The sequence below is a fragment of the Rhyacophila brunnea genome, unplaced genomic scaffold, assembly GCF_057557595.1.
Source record: "Rhyacophila brunnea isolate RB1 unplaced genomic scaffold, BYU_Rbru_1.0 scaffold_22, whole genome shotgun sequence".
NCBI classification, from domain to species: Eukaryota; Metazoa; Arthropoda; class Insecta; order Trichoptera; family Rhyacophilidae; genus Rhyacophila; species Rhyacophila brunnea.
Genome location: NW_028232882.1, coordinates 837,686 through 859,398, shown reverse-complemented (window position 1 = coordinate 859,398; position 21,713 = coordinate 837,686). Strand labels below are relative to the sequence as shown.

Below are 21,713 nucleotides of genomic sequence, written 5' to 3'. Positions count from 1 at the left end.
AGTGTATCATTTAACTATGATTTCACCGTGGAATATGACACTAATTCAACTTTCACCTTCAAATCTCGCCTTTATCAACATATAACAACACTGTATTGAAAAATCATTATCCTTTGTAATGAATCGCACCTACTTTCATTATCACAAATTGCTTTTGTGACAGTAAAATTGTATTATTTTTGTTATTGTGTACAAATGACTAATTTTAATATTATTATTAATACTATCGGCCTATGGTAGGTACTATTGGAATTTGAATTTAAATTCTAATGGATTTAAGTTATGAACTATTCCATTTAATTAATATGTCGCCAACTAGATCTCGGCAAATATTACAATAAGCTCAAGAGACTAATAAAATAAAGGATGGAAACAATAAAAAAATAAATCTCCTATTTCAGACAACACATTTTTAGGTTATAATTATAAATGATTCAACCTTAAATATTCTGTCTGTACTATTGACTCCTACAGGATTTTCAATGTTTATAATATTCTGTGTTTCGTAATATAAACTATAACGTCTTCCTATCATTAGTAAGCATCGTATAAATGCATATTTGCACCATTAGTTTCCAATTTACAACCTACAATAATTATTCTTCTTGTATTGATTCCATGACGACTTGTGATAAGTAAATAAGGTAATACTTGCCTATTTTTGCACATGTGTTGACCTTTTTACTATACTTTTATGATAAATATGGTAGTAAAAAAAGTCTAAAAGGTTTATTGCATGTTTGGGTAAAAATTGGATAGTCCAGGTTGATTTTATCCCCATCTGAAGACTCTGAATAGTCCTAGTGATCCTGGATTGTCGGGTTTTAGTTGTTCTTTCAGTGTGCCATTATGACGCAAAAATTTGGAGGAGATTTGGGAATGATTGATGATTTGATCGAAGAAATTACGAAATCTCCGGCAGATCTTACACAGAATGAAATATATCGCTCTATTTTAGAGCATAATAAATAACAGTATACTTCTGTCAGTACTTTGCCACCTTGAAACATAAATGCACTTGTAGACATCACGTCATCAGACATGACGTTGTACCTACTTAGTGCATCTGTACAAAGTATTTTCACTATAAATTGACACACTTGAATCGAGAAAAAGAAGAGAGCTGTAATTTAAGACTTGTGCAAAAGGAAGAAAGCCAAAAAAGCATTCAATTCAGGTGAAGAATATGTGAATGAATATAAGAATATTTGAATACCATGGAACACTATGTAAAAATTCTTGCCAATTCAAATATGTGCCCAAAAAATGAGTGAATCCGAACGTCAAGTTAGTTTTGATTCATTTTGTATTATTGGCAATCATGAGAAACAATGGGATTACATCTTACGATATGACAAGTCAGTGCAAAAGAAAACCCAAAAACTACCAGCTTCTTTAAGACGTTTAAAAGCACTTATTTATGGTTTGTCATGCAATAACGAAATAATAAAATTATGTAAAACTATGTTTTTACAAACACTTTCAATTTCAAATATGTGGGTGGTGAGTGCTTTTAAAAAAAGGAAGAGTCAGAATTGCTTTTGTATAGTCAAGGCAGGTACAACAACCGTTCTCATGCACTCAAGGAAGCAAAAAAAAAATAGTACGAGTATAATTGAACATGTTAATAATATATTTCATAAGAAAAGAATCCCACTATGTTAGAAAAAATAGCCAAAAAGAATATTAAGACGAGAATTTGAATATGGTGAAAATGTTTCCCCAATATAGCATATGATTTGGATCAAAATAATATCAATTTCCAATTGCTACTGAATGCCAATATAAAGGCATATTTTTCTCGTATTTCTTCGTCTGAACAGGAACGGAAACAATAATTGAGTAAATTAAATATTTAATAAAAAATAAAGTGATTATCAGCAACATTTATTATTTACAGAACGTTCGAGAGAGATGAAACAGGGTGATATAAATCGTGCAAAAGAAAATCACATTACAACTGTTACAGCATGTTTTGATTTACAAAAGTTTTAACTGTGTCACAAAGTGAAGTATGAGTCTTTCATTATAAGAGAAAATAATATGCCATCTATAATCTCACTGTTCATGATAGGATGGCTATTAATTGTTACCTTTGGCATCTACAAACAGCTAAGTGAGGTGCGATAGAAATAAGTAGCTGCATAGAAGTATAGAAGTCTTATAAGTACTATTTTTACATATTTTAAATCGAATTTGAAGAATACAGTTGTATATTATATGATAGTTTTCCTATACTTAATTTTAAAAAAGTTTAATTTACATAACGTTTATAATGCTGCAACGTAATTTACGTAAAATATATAGGTAACAAACTATCCTATCATTTCTTAATTTATACTACCAATCATTATTATGTTGAGTGGAATATCCATTAAGTAACTTTGCAATTATTTTACTATAATATTATGTTCTGTAAAACAATTTCCTCAAACTGACTTAATGGTTAAAATACAGTTTATTGCGATAAAATATTGTTTAATTAAAAAATCTCTTCATATTCCATCAGAATATCTAAACATATTTTTGGTTTAATCAAATATCATCGAGAGAGAAAACACTAAGAGCACATAGTATGTCATTCCCCGTAAAAGTCAAAACAAAAATCTCTCTAAGTCGAGATATTTAAGATTATCTTTCAGAATTAGCATGAAAAAAAACACCATCTCTAGTTACGTGGTATTTTTTTTATGAAAAAAAAAATAATTACGTGGAAAAACACACCAAGTATAGATATATACACCCTCTAAAAATATATAAACGGGAAAAATCACACCAAATCTAGATGTAATATTTTAGTTGTCAAACTTAACGTGGAAAAACACATTTAGGGTATTATTTCCCAAATTATTGTCTTGCAAAAGTTGATTGTATGCTTAAATGATACTCTATTTAAAGATATAAGTTAATATAATATAAACGGCTTTTGCTACACATTTTTTTGAATGGTTTTTTTGCTCTCCTGAAAAGTTGGTAATTTAGAGTTAGTGTGTTATTCCATGAGGTAGTCGATATGCATTTTGCCGTATCACACTTCACCGTGAAATGTTGTATCGGAAATATATGGCCGTATGTTAAAGACCGTCCAACCTATTTGGGTCGTATAGTACTGACATAAAATTCATGTCTAAATAAAACACGGTTCTTGTCGATTTACACTTTACAGGAAGCCAGCAGCAAACAAATTTTGAAAATGGCCGATATACTGGATTATTTGATAGGTTAGGTTAAGTTTTCATTCTTAAAATCATGAATTTTAACCGTCTTCTCTTTCCGATAAGAAAGCTCACGGTGAAATGTTTTACGTATAATTTACATGTAAACAAAACTAGGATTTATAGTTGATTTATGTTTCCCGTAGGTGGTCGTAACTTGAACTTGCTAATAATTTATTTATTGTTATTGTTTTCAAAACATGTATGTTCAATAAAAAGAATGTTACATTCTTATATCTTGTGAATTATTCGTTTTAATAAAAAATAATGAATTTTAGTTTTTGAATAATTGTTTTAATATATTTTTTTATTTTTAAAAATATTGATTTTTATAGAAAATAAAATTGAGTATTATTTATATTGAATCGCTGGTCTTTTGTTTGGTCATAATACGTATGGATGTATGTCTCCGTTAACGAGAAAGACATAGCATCTTACTTTTTACGTTCTGATTCCCAATTTTATGCTATGTTCAATCATAATTTTAAGTGAACAAAATATAACCTATTTACATATTTTGTTCAAGAATTTCCCAAAATGGCACCGACGAACGACCTGTTCAATGATTTTGTGGCAGATCTACAAGGATTCTCCTCCCATCACGACTTGGAACTTTGCAAGAACTACACCGGCCCTCCCAAGACGACCTGTTTCAAAGGGTCGCGCTGCAAGAAAATTCACCAACTCCCCAACAAAGGTACATTGTCATACTCGAGTAGTAATTCAATAAAAACAATTTGAAATTTGATGACTTCTCTTATTTCGTTCGATGTTCGGCTCTGGTTCAAATATGCTTATGTGGTGTCCACATCTCAGTATGTGAGTTGCAGTGATTGACTTACTAATGGACACAGCATATGAAAAACAGAAGCGCATCATAAAATATAACTATACTACTCAAGTCAAGCGCACACACAGAATAATAGTTTGGGAGGGTCCATTTAAAAAAAAATATTCATAATATTCTATATTCTCTATATTGATTTTTAAGGCGATGGTGGAGGGGGTTGTTAAGAAAATATAGCAGGTGTCACTGACTTCTACATTTACTCCGCCTATTATTTATCATTTTACATTCATTGTTTACAGCTTTACAGCTACTCATCGCATCAACTGCAGAATACTCCACTTTCCAGATACATTCCCAATACCCAAACACTCCGTACTTGAATCTGGTGATAAAGATTTGACTTGCAGGTATAATGAAGAGTGTTCACTTATGAGATATTGCGAGCTGTCGCTGTGGCTATCAAATGCGCATGGCTTAATGGTCATAATCATCATTAGTAGCATCGTCAGTCCAGTGGCCACAGGTCTTGCGTGTCGTAGAATGATGAGAGAATAGGGTCAACCCATTCATGGGCTGTTCGACAGCCAAATCTTCCAAGTCATTAGGTCCTGATGAAGAATAAGACGAAGTAATATTTCAATTTTTCTGAACGGCCTGCTTGAAGTAGGAATATTATTTATCTTCTTCTTTGTGTGCCATATCCGTTATCAGACGTCGGCGATGAATTTGGCCATTTGGCCCCTGTCTGTCGCTGCTCTGAATAGGGATGGAGTGCTAAACTCAAAGCAGTCCCTGAGGTTTTTGAGCCAGGACGTTCTTCTTCTACCAGGGCCTCGTTTACCGGAGATCTTCCCTTGAATGATGAGATGTAGAAGGCGATACTTCTATAATTATTTATACTAATCTCTTTTATTACAGACGGCTGGACTTTAAAAAAGGTATACGGAGGAAGTTCACCCCATCTCTTCAGGGTCTACCCGACTCCCGACTCTATGATTATGATCAATGTCACAGCCGTCACATCCTGCTGTGAGTTTTACGGTCACATCATGTACTTCGACGAGGGCAATCAATCTGCAGGTATGTAGTGTTGGTGTGCAACAATTGTCAATATTCTTCTTCTTCATCGGAATTTCATGACTGAGGTTTGTGACTCAAATGAATTCGCCATTTGGTGTATGCTCTTTTTGAATAAGAGATATACCTACATAAATTAATTCTCCTTATATAAAAATATCAGAAAAATTTATGAAGAAAGTTTTCAAATTTAAATTTTATTTATTTTTACATATAATGAACATTACAAATTATTAACTTAAGACATTCACAACATGACATTTAGAAACAAAGAAATATTATTAAAACAGTATTAGATAAAAAAGAAATAGATCAGTATTTCATCAAGTTATTAAACAGTAGAAAATACAAAAAAAATATAAATTAGATGCAAGGAAGTACACCGAATGAGCTTAGCAGACCTTAGACTATAGATACATCTAGACGCCACCCGTTGCATTGCTAAATAAAGCTCCGTGCCGTGCGTGTGGTTTGCGGGCGAGCGAACGCATTCGCTAGTGCCCGAACTAGACGCTCAGAATTAAAATATAATTTTCTATTTTTTTACGTTATATAGTATTTTTAAGCGGTCAAAATGCAACCATTAGATAAAGATATCCATAATTTAAGTTATTTTAAAGAAACACTAGGTCACTGATATTCAAATATATAATAATATACAAAATCGCTCCACCAACTGATGCGGGGCCCAAACAATTGACCCACTCTCAAGCTGGCTTCTAACTAAGGAATTATAAAGGATTTATAAGTTTACAAGATTAAATAAGATGAAACCTTAGAAGGTTGGTTTTCTCCATAATTTATTCATTTCAAGGTTTGGCCGTAAAGAAGAAATGTTTCATGTGCTGTCATTATTAAGATATTAATCTTGGTTATTACGAGGAAGATGGGACTGACTGAATTTGCTCGTTATATCAGAGAATAGGTATTTTTAAATGAGCGGTCACATCACAAAAAGTCGAAAATAAAAAATCTGAAAACCATCGTAAAAATCCCCAAAACAAGCATGGCATTCATAAACTGCAAAAGAAGTTGTTTATTGTACCTACTGACTTCACAAACCTTGGATTTTTTACTTATTTCATCCATATGCGTGGATACTTTTTCAATATTGTCAGCGAAAACACCCATTAGGTAGGTACTTGGACACTTAACTAGTGTCATAAACGTAATCCAATTCCGGCAGCATCCTGTCCGGTCGGATTTTATTGCTTAGGGTGAAATGTTTTTAAACAATCGACACTTTAGCTCGGTATAACCGATAAGTAGCTAGTTATAAAAGTGAATAAATATATGGAGAAAATCATAAACTAAAATGTCAACGAATGTTTCCTCGTTACATCCGAGATCTCGCTATATCCGTGATCGTAATAACCGAGTGCGACTGTATTTTTATAACCTGGACTTAATCAGACACCTTAGTAACAATGTATAATCAATCATACATAATTTGAAAACATTTCTTTGAAATATATAACCACTAGAAAAAATCTTTTTGAAAAAAATATGACACCCAGCAGGTTCGAACCTGCGTCCCCCGGGAATTGTGCACATGTGCACTGACCACTATGCTATAGGTATCTAATCTAATTGCGACGAATTTTAACTAATGGTTTTTACAATACTCACTGAAGTGCTTTCTAAATTGTGTTACTTATTGGCAAGTCGGCTTTTGTATTTAATATGGTAACTATTTCTGATGTTTTAAAAAATCATGATTGTCTATAATAATTAAGAATCTAACATTCTTAAATCTTGTGTTTTCGCATTGAATAAACAATAAATAAAAATGTAATAACATTGTTGTAACTGCAATACTTCGAAAGAGTCAATTTTTTTAAAATATGTTTTCTGCCACATTCTGTTTAAAATAACAAGACGTGTAATAATTATTGATGTGTTCAAATAATACAATCGACCAATAGCTTTTTTTATCAACTTAGCGCATAGGAATTATCCATATCACACGATACTCTGAAGAGGTTTCTAAATTACGTTACTCCGTCAATCGGCTTTTGTATTTTAAATCAAAGTATTAATTTACCTTAATTACTAACCGTTGTCAGGATCGCTCCAAATTTTTTGTAGGGACGTACTTGAATGCTAATAATTTAAGGCTAAACTTCAGCTGAGGCATGGTCTAAAATATGTAGCAACCTATTCGTGATCCTATTACATGCTATAAGGCAGTGGCGAAGGGTGGAGGTAGGCTGTTAAGATTCGCTATAAATAGTGCACACTAAACTTTGTTAGTCACATGTATTTGTTTTTATTGAACTAAGACTACAATTTACAGATGGTGTTAGTTAGTTTTTGAAAATCAATTAAACCCTGCCCAAACGAAACCATAATAGTTTTGGCCTAATTTGGGCGATACGACAAAATTGTGCACACTTTTTCATTCATAGTTATTTGTTTTCGTTGGATTAAAAATACATATTACACTTATTGTTGGTTCATTTTTTTTATTTCATTAAGCCCTGCCTAAACCAAACTATAATAAATAAAAAATATTATTCTATCTATAAAATATTCAAAGTTATGTATGATTTAATTGCATAATTTTAGATATTTTATAGATAGACATGTATTTTTTGACTATTATCTAATATCGCTTGGTTTCTCAGGGTTTAATTTAATTTTAAAAACTAACCAACACTTTCTGTGAATTGTAGTCTTATTTCAATGAAAAAAAATATGTATGTCTGAAAAAGTTTAATGTGCACTATTTATGGCGGATCTTAACAGCCTACCTCCACCCTTCGCCACTGCTATAAGGTTCTAAGTGTTAATTTTTGACAAAACAAACTTAATTGTTTTATGTTTCACCAAAAATAAACACTTAGAGTCTTGTAGTTCTGCACTTGCATATTGTTAAAATGAACATTTTTTTAAAACCAAGAATATCTTTTTGGCCCCTCTAATATATTGTATTAACCCAGAGCACATTTAAACCTAAATTTAGCCCCGTCACTAGGCGCTAATAATTTAAGGCTAAACTTCAGCTGAGGCATGGTCTAAAATATGTAGCAACCTATTCGTGATCCTATTACATGCTATAAGGTTCTAAGTGTTAATTTTTGACAAAACAAACTTAATTGTTTTATGTTTCACCAAATATAAACACTTAGAGTCTTGTAGTTCTGCACTTGCATATTGTTAAAATGAACATTTTTTTAAAACCAAGAATATCTTTTTGGCCCCTCTAATATATTGTATTAACCCAGAGCACATTTAAACCTAAATTTAGCCCCGTCACTAGGCAGTCTCCCTCTCTTTATTTGTTAAAATTCTTTTCCCGTAACAACGAATCAATACATTACTCTGACCGTAACCGTGATTCTGCATGGGTGAATTTCAATGCGATGAAATGTTTTCAGATAATTTGAAAGCAAGTCAAAGGCCCAAGCAGCCGAAAGAGCTGACAGATTTAATGAACCAGATGAACAGTGAACGGGTGACAAGGGCTCTGGTGCCGCTCTCTTCGCTCCCGAACTGCAGCTCTCTGGTGCTGTGTCTGGTGCCCAGCCAGGGCAAGTGGTGCCGGGGCCTCGTGGTGCAACTCAACGAGATGTACTCAGCCACGGTATCCATTCTGATTTACATAATTTATTCTCATAACCTACTCTTTAAACTGGTAGTCAGTAAGCTTTTCAGAAATGTATAGCTTCTATTTAAAAAAACATGTTTTGTGATCGACCGTTTTAATTTTAACTTGTAATATTTTTATGAAGAAAACAATAATTAGCTTGTGGCAAATACACCTTAACACTATACGGTCCGCGAATTTTCGCGAAGAACCTACACCAATATCCTGTATTTTTTAATGAAAATCAACAAATTTCGATCGCGAAGTTAAAAATGATATAACTTTTGAACCTATTGATATATTTCAATAAAATTTTCAGAAAATACTAAAAATATATCAATGCATCAAATTCTGTCATTTATTCAACACTTGTCAACCTCTGGCCCGCGTTCCATAAAGGTAAAGTATATAATTTGTAAATTTTCGTAAATTATTTATTATATGTTATTAGGTTATTAGATTAGTTCAATTTGTTAAATATAATGAAAAGGAAACAGCCTATTGATATAAAGCAATCACAATATATTATTTTTTAATTAAAAAATATAATAAAATATTCAAATACAAAATGTTTTACACCGCTATAGAATATGTATCAATTCATTTTTAGCGCTAGCTACTCATATCTCTGATTATCAAATATAATAATAACAAAGACTTCACACAAACTGTGAAGTGTTTAAAAATAAATGCATATTCATTCTCGAACGAACACTTACTACTGATTTATTGGTTTTATGAGTTTTATGGCTGACTCCTAGCCGATAGAGGCAGTGCAGTGGCGTGCATATTTTCGAGTAAATTCAATTAAATAAAATGCACTCATATACATTCCCACCGCTTATTACAATTTGGTATTTTTGTAAGAACCGAGACAATCCAATAACAGTGCAGAGGCGTGCGTAAAAAAATCATATAATAAAATCTATGAGCAATAAATTGTAAAACAAACATCTACATTCCACAAAAATATTTGAATCAACACTCAATCTTATGGATAATGCCTTTAGATAACTGGCTAGGCACTAAATAATTATTGGCACATAATAATATAGTGTACGAGTAGATTTAAAACAAATTAAACACTAAATCTGAAATTATTTGAAATAGTTTATAAAACTATGAATGTAAAATGAACTAACAACTAATACACTTTTTTTTAAATGATACGAAGAAAAGCAATTACCAATATGTAGATGTAGAGGTACATTACACTCTTTGGACATGCAAATAGGTTCTTTTCGAAGTTTATGTGAGGAACACACTTTACACTTTCTTCTTAAACGTTTATTAGTTGCGGAAATCCCCGGAAATATTTGATTGTGACTGAAAATTGCGGAGATATTTGATGTTGTTTTATACTGCCAGAGAGTCTTTGTAATGAAGTAGGTGAACTGGTTTTATGGGTTGAATCTGTATCAGAAGATGTAGAAGGTGCATGCGTTTCCGCAACATCAATTGATTCAGATGTCTGTATATCCTCGATCCAAACTTTATGTTCAACAAAAAATCGTGAAATTTCATTTTTCATTATTACTGAAATGTAAATAACGCAATATTTGAAAAACCGCTTACGTGGCATAGTTTTCGAAAATATGGGAGTCTCTATAAGTGGATTTGTCGACCAATAAGACTGAGGCGCTTTTCTGACAATGCCCATTATTATCACCAACCCGAACCACTTTTTCAACTCCGACATGGTTATGTCCACTCATTTTTTAGATTTAGCTTCAGGACTTAAATTATCAGTGTCAAATGTTACTCCTGATAATCCTTCAAATGGCTTGTTCTCTATCGGCGGATCATCATCGTTCCATCATTGTCGGCCTCAGTTTCTGAATCCTCAGAATCACTCGCGAAATATATTGTACGTGGGCGTGTTCTCAAAGAAGCAAATGAGTCTGTTTCAATATCACTAAAATCTCCGATATCTTCACAGTCACTGGGAATGTCTGACGTACAATCCGCATAGTTTTCCTCTTGGAGATAATATATATCCTAGCTAAAATATACTTAGATTAATTATTTTTTCAATGAAATTAGTGCAACAAATATAAATAATAATAGCTATTATTTATGCAGTTACACAAGCAATAATCTCCCGAAAAAAGTGAACGAAAATGACAACGCGATACAACAAGTTCACATTTATAACTGTTCTCATTTTCAAGTTAAAATTTCTATCATGGATGGATGATGAAGCATGGTGGACGTTTCATGGGTAGTAAACCATTAAAGACAAAATATCAAATAGCACGCAATTTCATAGCTAAAAATCGTGTTCATTTTTAAAAAAAAGAATGGAGGTTCATAAATGGTTGACTACCACTGAAAAGGGTCGACAATTAAATTTCGAAGTTGAAGTGACGACACTGGAATATAACATTGAGTGTTTATTACCTTTTTTGTTTATGTCTCGTGATTTACCCGCCTAGAAATGGGCTTGTAACCAGTGGCGGCCGGTGGTTTCCAAAATTGCTTTCATTGGGGGTGCACTCAAAATTTTCTTACCTTGTTTAAAAAGCATATCAATTCAGCGTTGTTTCTGTTTAGCGAACACCTCAATCACTTCTCATTAAAGTCTTGAACTGTTTGTAAAAGTTTTTTCTCAATGCTTAACACAGGTAGACATGTTAAGTCAGTCCTGATTCATGGTAAGTATTTCTGAAAGACGATTTAATTCTTTTAATGGTTGAAAAACATTCAATTTCCACAGATGTCATCGGACCATCCTTTTTTTATTCTGACTCTTATTATTATTATTGATAAAGTCTACGTTTACCGACATCATTTTAAAACACATACACTTCACTGATTGAACTATAATTATAAGTATTAAGTATTATAAATCTTTTATTCAAAATTTATCATTTTAAAACACATACACTTCCCTGATTAAACAATAAGTATATATATTGTTATGAATTTATTTTTATGAACAAAACTATCGAAATAACGTGACAAAACACCTAAAAAAGCCGACTATAATGACGACCGCAGAAATCATACTGAATTGTATGTAAAAAATAATATTTGAAGAAAATATTAAAAAAACAAAACTATCGATTGTTTTGAATAGGTAGGTACGTATTTTTCGACTCTCGACAAATCGTCAGTTTCTTCGTCTACAAAAAGCAATAAAACTCCAGCAAAATGCCTGCATTGTTAAAAATATGACATCATGTTATACATATTCACTCACTATGAGAAAGAACATGGTAACTGAGATTTTAATTTTTTATAAATTATATTCAAATATTTGCAAATCGATACCCTAGTTCTATAGGGAAACAACTCAAAATTTTGCAGTTTTGAGTTAATAATGCCATTTGATTAAGAATCATAACAGCTACATAATTCAATTTTTAAAAAAATTCTAAAAATTCTCAATCATTAATAAAAGCAAATAATTCCATATGGAATTTCTTTGTATTCTACATGTTCACAGTTCTACGAGGGTGGGTCAATAATTCCTTAGAAAAAAGCATTAAAACAGTTTTTATTTTTGTATTTTTTTTTTATTTCTCAACATAATCTCCTTGGAGCTCAATACACTTGGTTAGACGTTTCTCAATTTTTTTTAAACCGTCAGAAAAATAAGTTTTCGGAAGGTCCTCAAAATAAGCATTTGTCCGATCGATGACTTCTTCATTTGAAAAAAAACGTTGTCCACTTAGCCATTTTTTTAAGTTTGGGAAAAGGAAAAAGTCACTGGGGGCTAAATCTGGCGAATACGGTGGGTGGTCGACCAATTCGAACTTCAATTCTTCAATTTTAGCCATTGATCGTAAACATGTGTGAACACGGGCATTGTCCTGATGAAAGAGGATTTTTTTCCTGTTTAAATGAGGCCGTTTTTCTTCAATTTCGTTTTTTAGCTGGTCCAATAAAGATGCATAATAATCCCCTGTTATTGTTTTTCCTTTTTCCAAATAGTCAACGAAAATAATTTCACGTGCATCCCAAAATACAGTAGCCATAACCTTACCAGCTGATTTTACGGTTTTCGCCTTCTTTGGACATGGTTTGTCTTCGCAATCCACTGCTTTGACTGTTCTTTCGTCTTGGGAGTATAGTGGTGTATCCATGTTTCATCTACAGTCACAAAGCGACGAAAAAATTCATCCGGATTGCGTTGCATGAGCGACAACAGGGCTTTAGAGGCCACCACCCTATTGCGTTTATTGTCGACTGTGAGCAAACGCGGCACCCATCTTGCAGAAATATTTTTCATGCCCAATTTGTCATGTAAAATAGAAATGACGCTACCTTTTGAGATCCCTGTAACCTCAATTATCTCACTCAACTTTAATCTTCGGTCACTTAACACCATATCGTGGATTTTATTGATCATTTCTGGTGTAGTCACCTCTACAGGACGTCCTGAGCGTGGTTCATCCTTTGTTGATGTACGACCACGTTTAAATTCATTTAACCAGTTATAAATAGTTGCAAGTGAAGGAGCAGATATGCCGTGAACTAAATCCAACTCATTTTTTATTTCCTTTGCTGTTAACCCTTTTATATTAAAATGTTTAATAACAGCTCTAAACTCAATTTTCTCCATTTTCCATTTTTCCATTTTCCACAAGCAAATTTTTTTTTTAAATGTACGAGAAACACACAACAACCCGACCAATCTGATTGAAACTTCGCAGCATACTGAATCCGTAGTGCCGCTGCATGAAAACAAACCGCTTACAGTACTAGTCGCGCCACCTGTCGGCTTTTCTAAGGACTTATTGACCCACCCTCGTATAAGGAAACATTTTATGTGGTTCCTTATTGAACTAAAAAAATTGAACCAGATTGAGCTTGTCATAGTTCTATAAGGAAACAATTTAAAAAAAAATCAAACCAGTGACAGTCTATTCATTAACGCAATTATTATTCAGGAACCCATGAGGCTATTTTTTTAAATAGATAACTAATTTATTGTAGTTTTAAATAATTTATTTAACATAATTCTATCGGACGAGTAGTAAATTCATGATTTAAAACAGAAGTTACTTGAAATATTATTATTAAAAAGTAGGTATCAGGTAAGAATATTATTGAATATTTTTGGTTTAACTAATAACTTTTTAAAGACTAATATCATAGATATATTACCATTGTTCCAAGAAGGTGATAAGTTGTTTTTAGGGGTAATTAAGTAAGGGGTTTTTACAAACACTTCAACTAGGTATTCATAATTTGTTTCTAATATTCTTATTGTGATCCTTAACTCAATAGGTATGTATAGGTTTGTTAAGTATATACTAATATGATAGAATTAACTATATGTGCACATCAGTGGAGAAGGGTGGAGATAGGCTGTTAAAATCCAACATAAATAGTATACATCAACTTTGCCAGTCTTTTGTATTTGTTTTTATTGAACTACATAAGACTAAAATAATTTATAGATGGTGTTGGTTAGTTTTTAAAATCGATTAAACATTGTCTAAGTCAAACCATAATAATTTTGTTATACTTTGTGCGATACGACAAAACGGTGCACACTTTTTCATTCATAATTATTTGTTTTCGTTGGATTAAGAATACATGTTAGACGTATTGTTGGTTCATTTTTTTTTAATTCATTAAGCCCTGCCTAAACCAAACTAGATAAAAAATATTGTCCTATTTATAAAATATCCAAAGTTTTCTATAATTTAACTAAATAATTTTACAAAATTTATAGATAAACAAGTATTTTTGACTATGATCTATTATGGCTTCGCAGGGTTTAATTGAATTTTAAAAACTAACCAACACCGTTTATAATGTTTTGTCTTATTTCCATGAAAACAAATACGTTTGACTGACAAAGGGTAGTGTGCACTATTTATGGCGGATCCAGTGACGTCCCGTGGGGGTAGGCAGATTGAGTGTCGCTTGGGGGTGGCAGTTACTCGAAGGGCGGCAAATAGAGGAGAATCATTTAGTATATTTTATTATTTCGTTATTATTAACTAAATTTAATAATAACGAAAATAACCTTCCATTAAAAATTAGCTCACTGGTTGGAAACAAAGTGTATTAATTAACATAAAAGGTTTAACAGGACTGTAATTTTTTGTCGTTTTTGCGATGTCTAGTTTACTTCCGTTGTCCTTTGATGTCGTTGGTGACAATAAACGACACGTTCAGCTTTGTTAATAATTAAAATCTGACTTATTAACTTATTAATTAAAAATATTTATAAATTTAATTTGGTATGTTTAGTCGTATATATTTTGTTAATAGTGTATCCATACAACACATTTCTTATATAATGGAGTCATGAAAGGATGATAAATAATACTGTATACAAAATGGATCGGCATTTTGGCACTGCCTAGGGACGGCATTCTGTCTAGGGACGTCACTGGGCGGATCTGAACAGCCTACCTCCACTCTTCGCCACTGGTGCACATAGCGCCTGAAGATGCCGAAAGGCGAAACCCGGGTTGCAAAAATCGACTCAAATGGAATAGTACAAAACTTAAATCCATTACAATTGGAATCATATTTTGTTAGTGTATTATGACATTATTACTCTGTAATAGGGTCCTTCTTTTTGGTATGTGAATAAAAATATATAAAAAAATTGGCATTCGGGACATGACAATGTTTATTTTATTAACGTTTAGTAAACAATAAAAGTGACATAAGAACAATAATTATAAAAATATTTATACTTAAAAAAAGATTTAGATACTATTCAAGTGTATCAATCTGCCTTAAGATTTTTGTAAAAATCCCAATGGACCCTAGGAATAACATTGCTATCGCATAATAAAATTAAGTCCTTCTTTTTTGTTGCTGATATTTTTGGGAGTATTTGGGGATATTTTTGTTTAATGTTTCTATAGGCAAGCAGCATTCAAACAAGTTTGCGCAGGGAAACATATTTCTATAAGGAACCATTTGACTTGTTTCCTTATAGAACTATGAATGTAGAGGATTTATTTGTCGTCACTGGAAACAAGTCGAATAGTCTTTAGTTTTTATTTAATATTAATTTATATTTGCATCAATTATTAATAATATTATGAAAAAATTAAACCATAATAAATAACAATATTATATCTATCACTATTTAATAATGCTTTCATTAAAAAAATCTTCGGAACTAAAGGAACCATTTTATGTAAAACTTCAAATGCGATTTACTCAGAACAAGGATTTTTGAGTTGTTTCCTTATAGAACTAGGGTATCGAAATATAGAAGGAATAAAAGATCGATCCAAAATATTTATGTTGATAATCAATTTTTATTCAATATCAGCCTATTTTCAATGAATTTATATGAGATTTAAATAAAAAAAATCTATTTTTTTATCAATCCTGCTAAATCTCAGTTACTACATTTTTCCGCGTAACTTTTGAGCTGCGTCCCTAATGGTCATAAAATTTTGTGTATTCATGAGTTATTTATCGTTTTCACGTGTCGGCTTGAACTGTTATTACCCAATGTAATATGAACGGCAAATTAAGATCCATATTTGTGCGTTCCGACGAGCGCACGAATTCGGTGCCTGTTTACTGAGTATATGCTTTTGGTATAAATTTACATGGATTAAATTGCGATAAACGAGTGATGACTTATGAATAGCATTGTTGCACATTGAGTGATGTTTAGGAAAAAGCAGTGCAGCGCACATGCATGGTGTTAGAGGAGCCGCCTCTGCTTGTAACTAATTAAAAAAATGGTATAGGTACAAAAAAATACTGAATGGTATTACGCCCGCAATCTCTGTAAAACCCCGAAATATTTTTTTTCCATTGTGCTTTTACTTCTTGCGCATGTAATTCAACCATCTGTCGATAGATCTTGCAACCAAATATTAAATTTCATATTTATTTTTCACAGTAAAGATATGCCTATGTGAAAACGCCACGTTGGCGTCGCCGGATCGTAACGTTCGGCTCGCAAAGGACGCCAATGTGGCGTTGCCGGACCGTAAAGTGTTAACAGCGACCCGCATTGAGGTGCATGTTGCGAACTATCATGTGAACTCACGGCGATAAAAATGTCTATGGTTTCGTCATTTTGCAGAATATTTTGAATGTGCACCATCTCGTAAATTCACTGAATATTGACACGGATGAAGAGTGCCTACTATAATGTATTAGTAATTTGAATTATTATTAATTATTCATGCTAATTTCAATTAATTTTAACAGTTTCTAAGTGTGCGTACGTTAAAATACAATGATGACATTGTATATTTTATTGGTACTTACAGGTTTTCTTGGTGGACTATGGCATCGAGCACACGGTGTCGTATAAGCAGATGAGGAAGTTGGACGGCATTTTCACGCAATTGCCCTACCAGGCCATGAAGCTGGGACTCGCCAACGCTGAGTGTGATTGCAACCGACGTGGTATCTCTCACGACGGCATGGGTGCATTCTTTGACATTGCTACGACTAAAGATATCACCGGATATGTTGTGTAAGTATTTCAGGAACTATTTTATAATAATAGACATACATATAACAGACACTAGCTTTTACCTCCACCGCACTCCACGTCTCCACATCTGTTATGCAGGCGTATACCATGACAGAATGAACATTAGGCGTCCTTCAAAGTTGTGCTGAGAGTATCACAGGAGCAATTTCCTGAGACCTTTATGGGCGTGCACTAGAGTGCGTGATTCCTATTTTAATACAATATATTACAGTCAATTCTTGATAAGAAAAGACCGTCTTGATCGCTGTAAAATACTATAAACTTTTTGAAAGCTGATAAATTTTCCCTCATAGATACCAAGTTGCAATGGCCGACCGGTCCAACTGAGGGTCGAACGGACTTGGGAAGGCTAGAGTCTAAACTATATATGTATTATATGTGCTATATATGTATTATATGCCCTTAATTCACTTGTCCATTCTTCTGTGTTCTTATAAAATTAATCTTATCTATCATATTGTAATCGAAAGTGTAATTTAACTATGAACAAATTAATATAAATATATTAGTAAAAATCTTAGACATAGATAATATAACTAAAAAGATTAAAACTAAAGTCGATCCATATAAAAAAGATGGAGCATTTTTGGTTCCATTCGCAAGATAGCTAAAGCAAAATGTCAGTTTGTAATATTTCCCAGTTGCTATGCAACAAATAAACAATATTATTTTGACATTTGAAATGTTCAACGAAAGTTCATGCTGTAATTATATTATGATCATGGCACGTACTGTCACATGCTGGTATGGCGACAAATTTAGTCTATGGTTTCATCATTCCGCAGAATATTTTGAATGATCACTATCTCTATAAATTCAATGATGGAGAGTGCCAACTCCAATGTATTAGTATTTTGAATTATCATTCATTATTCACGGTAATTCCAATTTCACAATCAATTTTAAGTTTCTACGTGTTTTGTTTTGAATTTTTTTTTTCATTTATTGGATATAAAAAATCTGTAAACTTCATAAATAAGATGGCTATAATTTAATTTATACATTGTTTCCGTAAGTGGGTACATTCAGATTAAAACAGAGCTTATAGTTAATTATTTCCGTTCTTTTAAATTTATTAAAATATTATTCATTATTAACTTTACTGTAGAAATAAACTTTTAATATACAATAAATAATACTACTATTCAAAGACGTGTAGGTAATTCCAACCTTGGTTTTCCCATAATGAATAATCTTCTTTTTAACACTCAAAAATATTGAAAATATCAATGTTTGGTTTTCACAGTTCAAGCAACTCGGAGCAAGTGGATGTGGTCCTATACAATGCAGATTTAACCGATATTGGAGAATTTTTATGCCAGAAAGGGCTGCTCAAACCATTACAATTTAAAGTGCAAGACTATAGTCAGATCAGTGAAGATGTCAACAAGATTTTTTCCAATTACACGACGCGCAGGCCTCTGATGCAAGAACAGATTTTGTATGCCTCTAAAAAATTCAATGTGGAGGCAGGAGTGCCCTAAGTAATTTATTGTCGATTTTGTTGGTAATACTTTTAATTGGAGTTGACTTTGGTGATCGCTTGGTGATGTTTCGATCATAATGCTATTGCTTTATATTTCAAATGCAATGTGATAAAATTTTTGTAGTGAATGATGATTGTTCCATATTCAAAAACGGTAATATGAGGCGAGGCCATTAGTTTCAAAGTCAGTGACTTTGTTTTTTTGATATTTTTCTAGATTCTGAAGTATTTTTTTATCGTATGGTATATTCATAGAATATCCTACTCCGTTTGCTAATAAAATAGAATTAAACCGGAAGTTGATTGCAATGTCATGTATATTCATTGTCCGTCTTTTTTTTATATTGTTCAATTATCTTTAAATAGTTTTTTTTATTAATTTTAATGAAGTTAATGTCATTTTATTTAGCTACAAATTCGCTTTTTCTAAATGTGTTTCTTTATTTCTAATGTTTGTAAAAAGAAAATATTCTATTTGCAGTCCTAAATGTGCTTGACTGTTTTTTGAGTTTTCTTCCAAAATGGCGGAATATGGAGGTTTACCGACTTTGAAAAAAAGTCTCATATTGTGTAATTACTGCCAAAAGTTGGTGAGTCGATATTTTAGATATTTAAAGTTAATGCATTATGTGTCCATATATAAATATGTATGCTAGAAAAAAAAATCAAGGTCATCCGATATATAGAACATGCACATAAAGCACAAACAAATTAGCATTGTGCCTGATTTTAGAGGGCATTTATTATCAAACTTCAAATTGCAATTACTCCATAACATGATTTCAAGACTTACCAACCTTTGGCAGAACCCGACAAAAATATCATCATCATCAGCCTGAATCTATTCACTACTGGATGAAGGCCTCTCCTAGCTGATTTCACTCATCTCAGTCCCGAGTGTCGCGTTGCCACGTACTTCCGCAGAACTTAATCATTTCATTGATTCAGTGGCCTCTTGGTCTACCTTGCGGACGTTTTGTACTTATTCAATACCACTGGATGACTAAATTTGTCTAACCCACAATAATATATACGTTAATAATATGAACGAAATATGCAATCGATAATCTTCATTTAATGCGAACAGGTTGCCGCATTGCATTCGAAGTTAAGCAAAATAACTCACAGGTATGTCGAGACGCCAGAAAATAGGAAGATGTTAAATTTTAAGTTATCATTGTTGCTTGAATGGTATAATTTTATTATAAAACACAGAATATTTAGAATAAGGATTAAGATATTTTTTAAATGTGAATCTATCATAAATACGTCATCATCATGAAGGGTTTTTTTTTTACCATTGACAATCAGTGTCCACTTAACTTAATATAAAATTATCATTTATTTAAATTACATTTTTATTAAGTTCTAAATGATGTACTTTATACAGTAAAAGCTCGTTGGTAACCTCGTAAATTTGAAATTTTCCCGAAAAACAAGTCCCTTGAACATTATTTTCATATAAAACCATACCTTTAATTCAAATTTCGTAATTCGAAACGATTTCTGGTCTCAGTCCTGGCATATAAAAATATTCAATAAATCGTAATAACTCTATTTCACGAGCCAATCATTGAAAATTGTGACAGACTTTTCTTAAAAAAATCAAAAATTTATTTTATGAAGGTAATAAAAAAAATCCTGACATTTTATGACCCAATTCGGTAGGCACATCTATGATCGGAAACGAAATTAATGAAAATTAAAAAAAAAAAAATTTCAAAATTTTAATATTTCCCCCCCATACATTTCGTAATTCGTAATACGAATTTTTTTTTGATTTTCGGTCCCATGGAATTCGTATTAACGAGGTTTTACTGTGTATTTTTATAATGCTTAAAAAGACATTATGCCTTGAAATCATAGAAAACATTCTGTAAATTCCTTATTTTCAACCCATATAGCGCACTTGTTCACCTCAGTGATTTCAAATATTTGTGTTATCTGGAACCTTATTTTTAAATTTTTATCATTTTGAATGGTGGGCAAGAAGCCACCTGTAAATACCATTGATAGAGTATTAACAACCATTTGTAAAATTATATGTCTTTGTGTAGAATTGAATGAACAGTGTTTATTCACATTTTTGTCAAAATGGAGTTTACGCTATTTGTATTCTGTGTTCTTTAATATCTATTTTAGTGCCTGTTATTTTTTTTATGTAATATCTATAATAAAAATGTAAAATATAATATTTTTTGTTCAGTAAAATACCTACTGAAGATGAATAAAATCAGTACAGTTCGGTTATAAGAAATACACCCGGGGTGTAGCCCTCAACTTCTCGAGAAAGCCAGCAATGGGTGTGTCGTTTCCCGTAGCGACAAAATCATTTGTCAATAATGTATCAAATCAATAAGTAGGTAGGTACACAAGTTGGTTATGGGGAATACAGCGACAAACACATTTTGAAAATAGCCGAAATACTGGATTATTCGTTAGGTTAGGTTAACCTAACGAATAATCCAGTATATCGGTCTTTTAACCTAACCTAACCTAAACTAACCCAACCTAACAAATAATCCAGTATATTGGCTATTTTCAAAATGTGTTTGCCGCTGTATTCCTCATAACCGAACTGTACCGAATTACCTGTTGCAGTGGTGACGTGCAACATGTATTACTTGTGTTTAAACATTATTATCTCCAAAGACTATAATGCTACTTATTGGTGTTCATAGTTCCTTTTTGAGAGTTTAGAATTAAGACCCTTTTTATACACATTTCCACATGAGGAAATTATATTATATCATTAAAAATTATATATGTTATGACCAAACTGTTATATTATATCATAAAACCATTACATATTTGTCTTTTAATAATTCTCCCCTCAAGCTTTTAGTGAAATTTGTGTAAATACAGTACACTCTCAGTAATCCACCACTCAATTATCCGACAACTACTATAATCCAACGTTATTTTTACTAGTTGAAAGCACAAAATCAAGCTCTATAATTCGCCGGTATCAAATTTAGTAGTCCTCCGTGTACAATTATACAACGCAGATAAACCAGGGTTATTTTGGAAACTTCTCCTTCGTAAAACGTACGTTCATCGCGAAGAAAGTAATGTACTAGGGAGAAAAGTGGCCAAGGACCGAATCACAA

At 32.2% G+C, this 21,713-nt stretch overlaps 1 protein-coding gene across 2 annotated transcripts in view; it reads left to right on the top strand.

The window, feature by feature from the left end:
• Positions 1–20,301, top strand: part of LOC147069917 (tudor domain-containing protein 1-like) — a 79,378-nt gene extending 59,077 nt beyond the window's left edge. For both annotated transcript variants that reach the window (XM_085949594.1, XM_085949595.1), the window contains exons 15-19: positions 3,742–3,912; positions 4,924–5,085; positions 8,463–8,668; positions 16,888–17,096; positions 18,364–20,301. In XM_085949594.1, the coding sequence (XP_085805720.1) occupies positions 3,742–3,912; positions 4,924–5,085; positions 8,463–8,668; positions 16,888–17,096; positions 18,364–18,601 (986 nt within the window). In that variant the 3' untranslated portion in view covers positions 18,602–20,301. The remainder of the gene's footprint in view (positions 1–3,741; positions 3,913–4,923; positions 5,086–8,462; positions 8,669–16,887; positions 17,097–18,363) is intronic.
• The last annotated feature ends 1,412 nt before the right edge of the window (positions 20,302–21,713 follow it).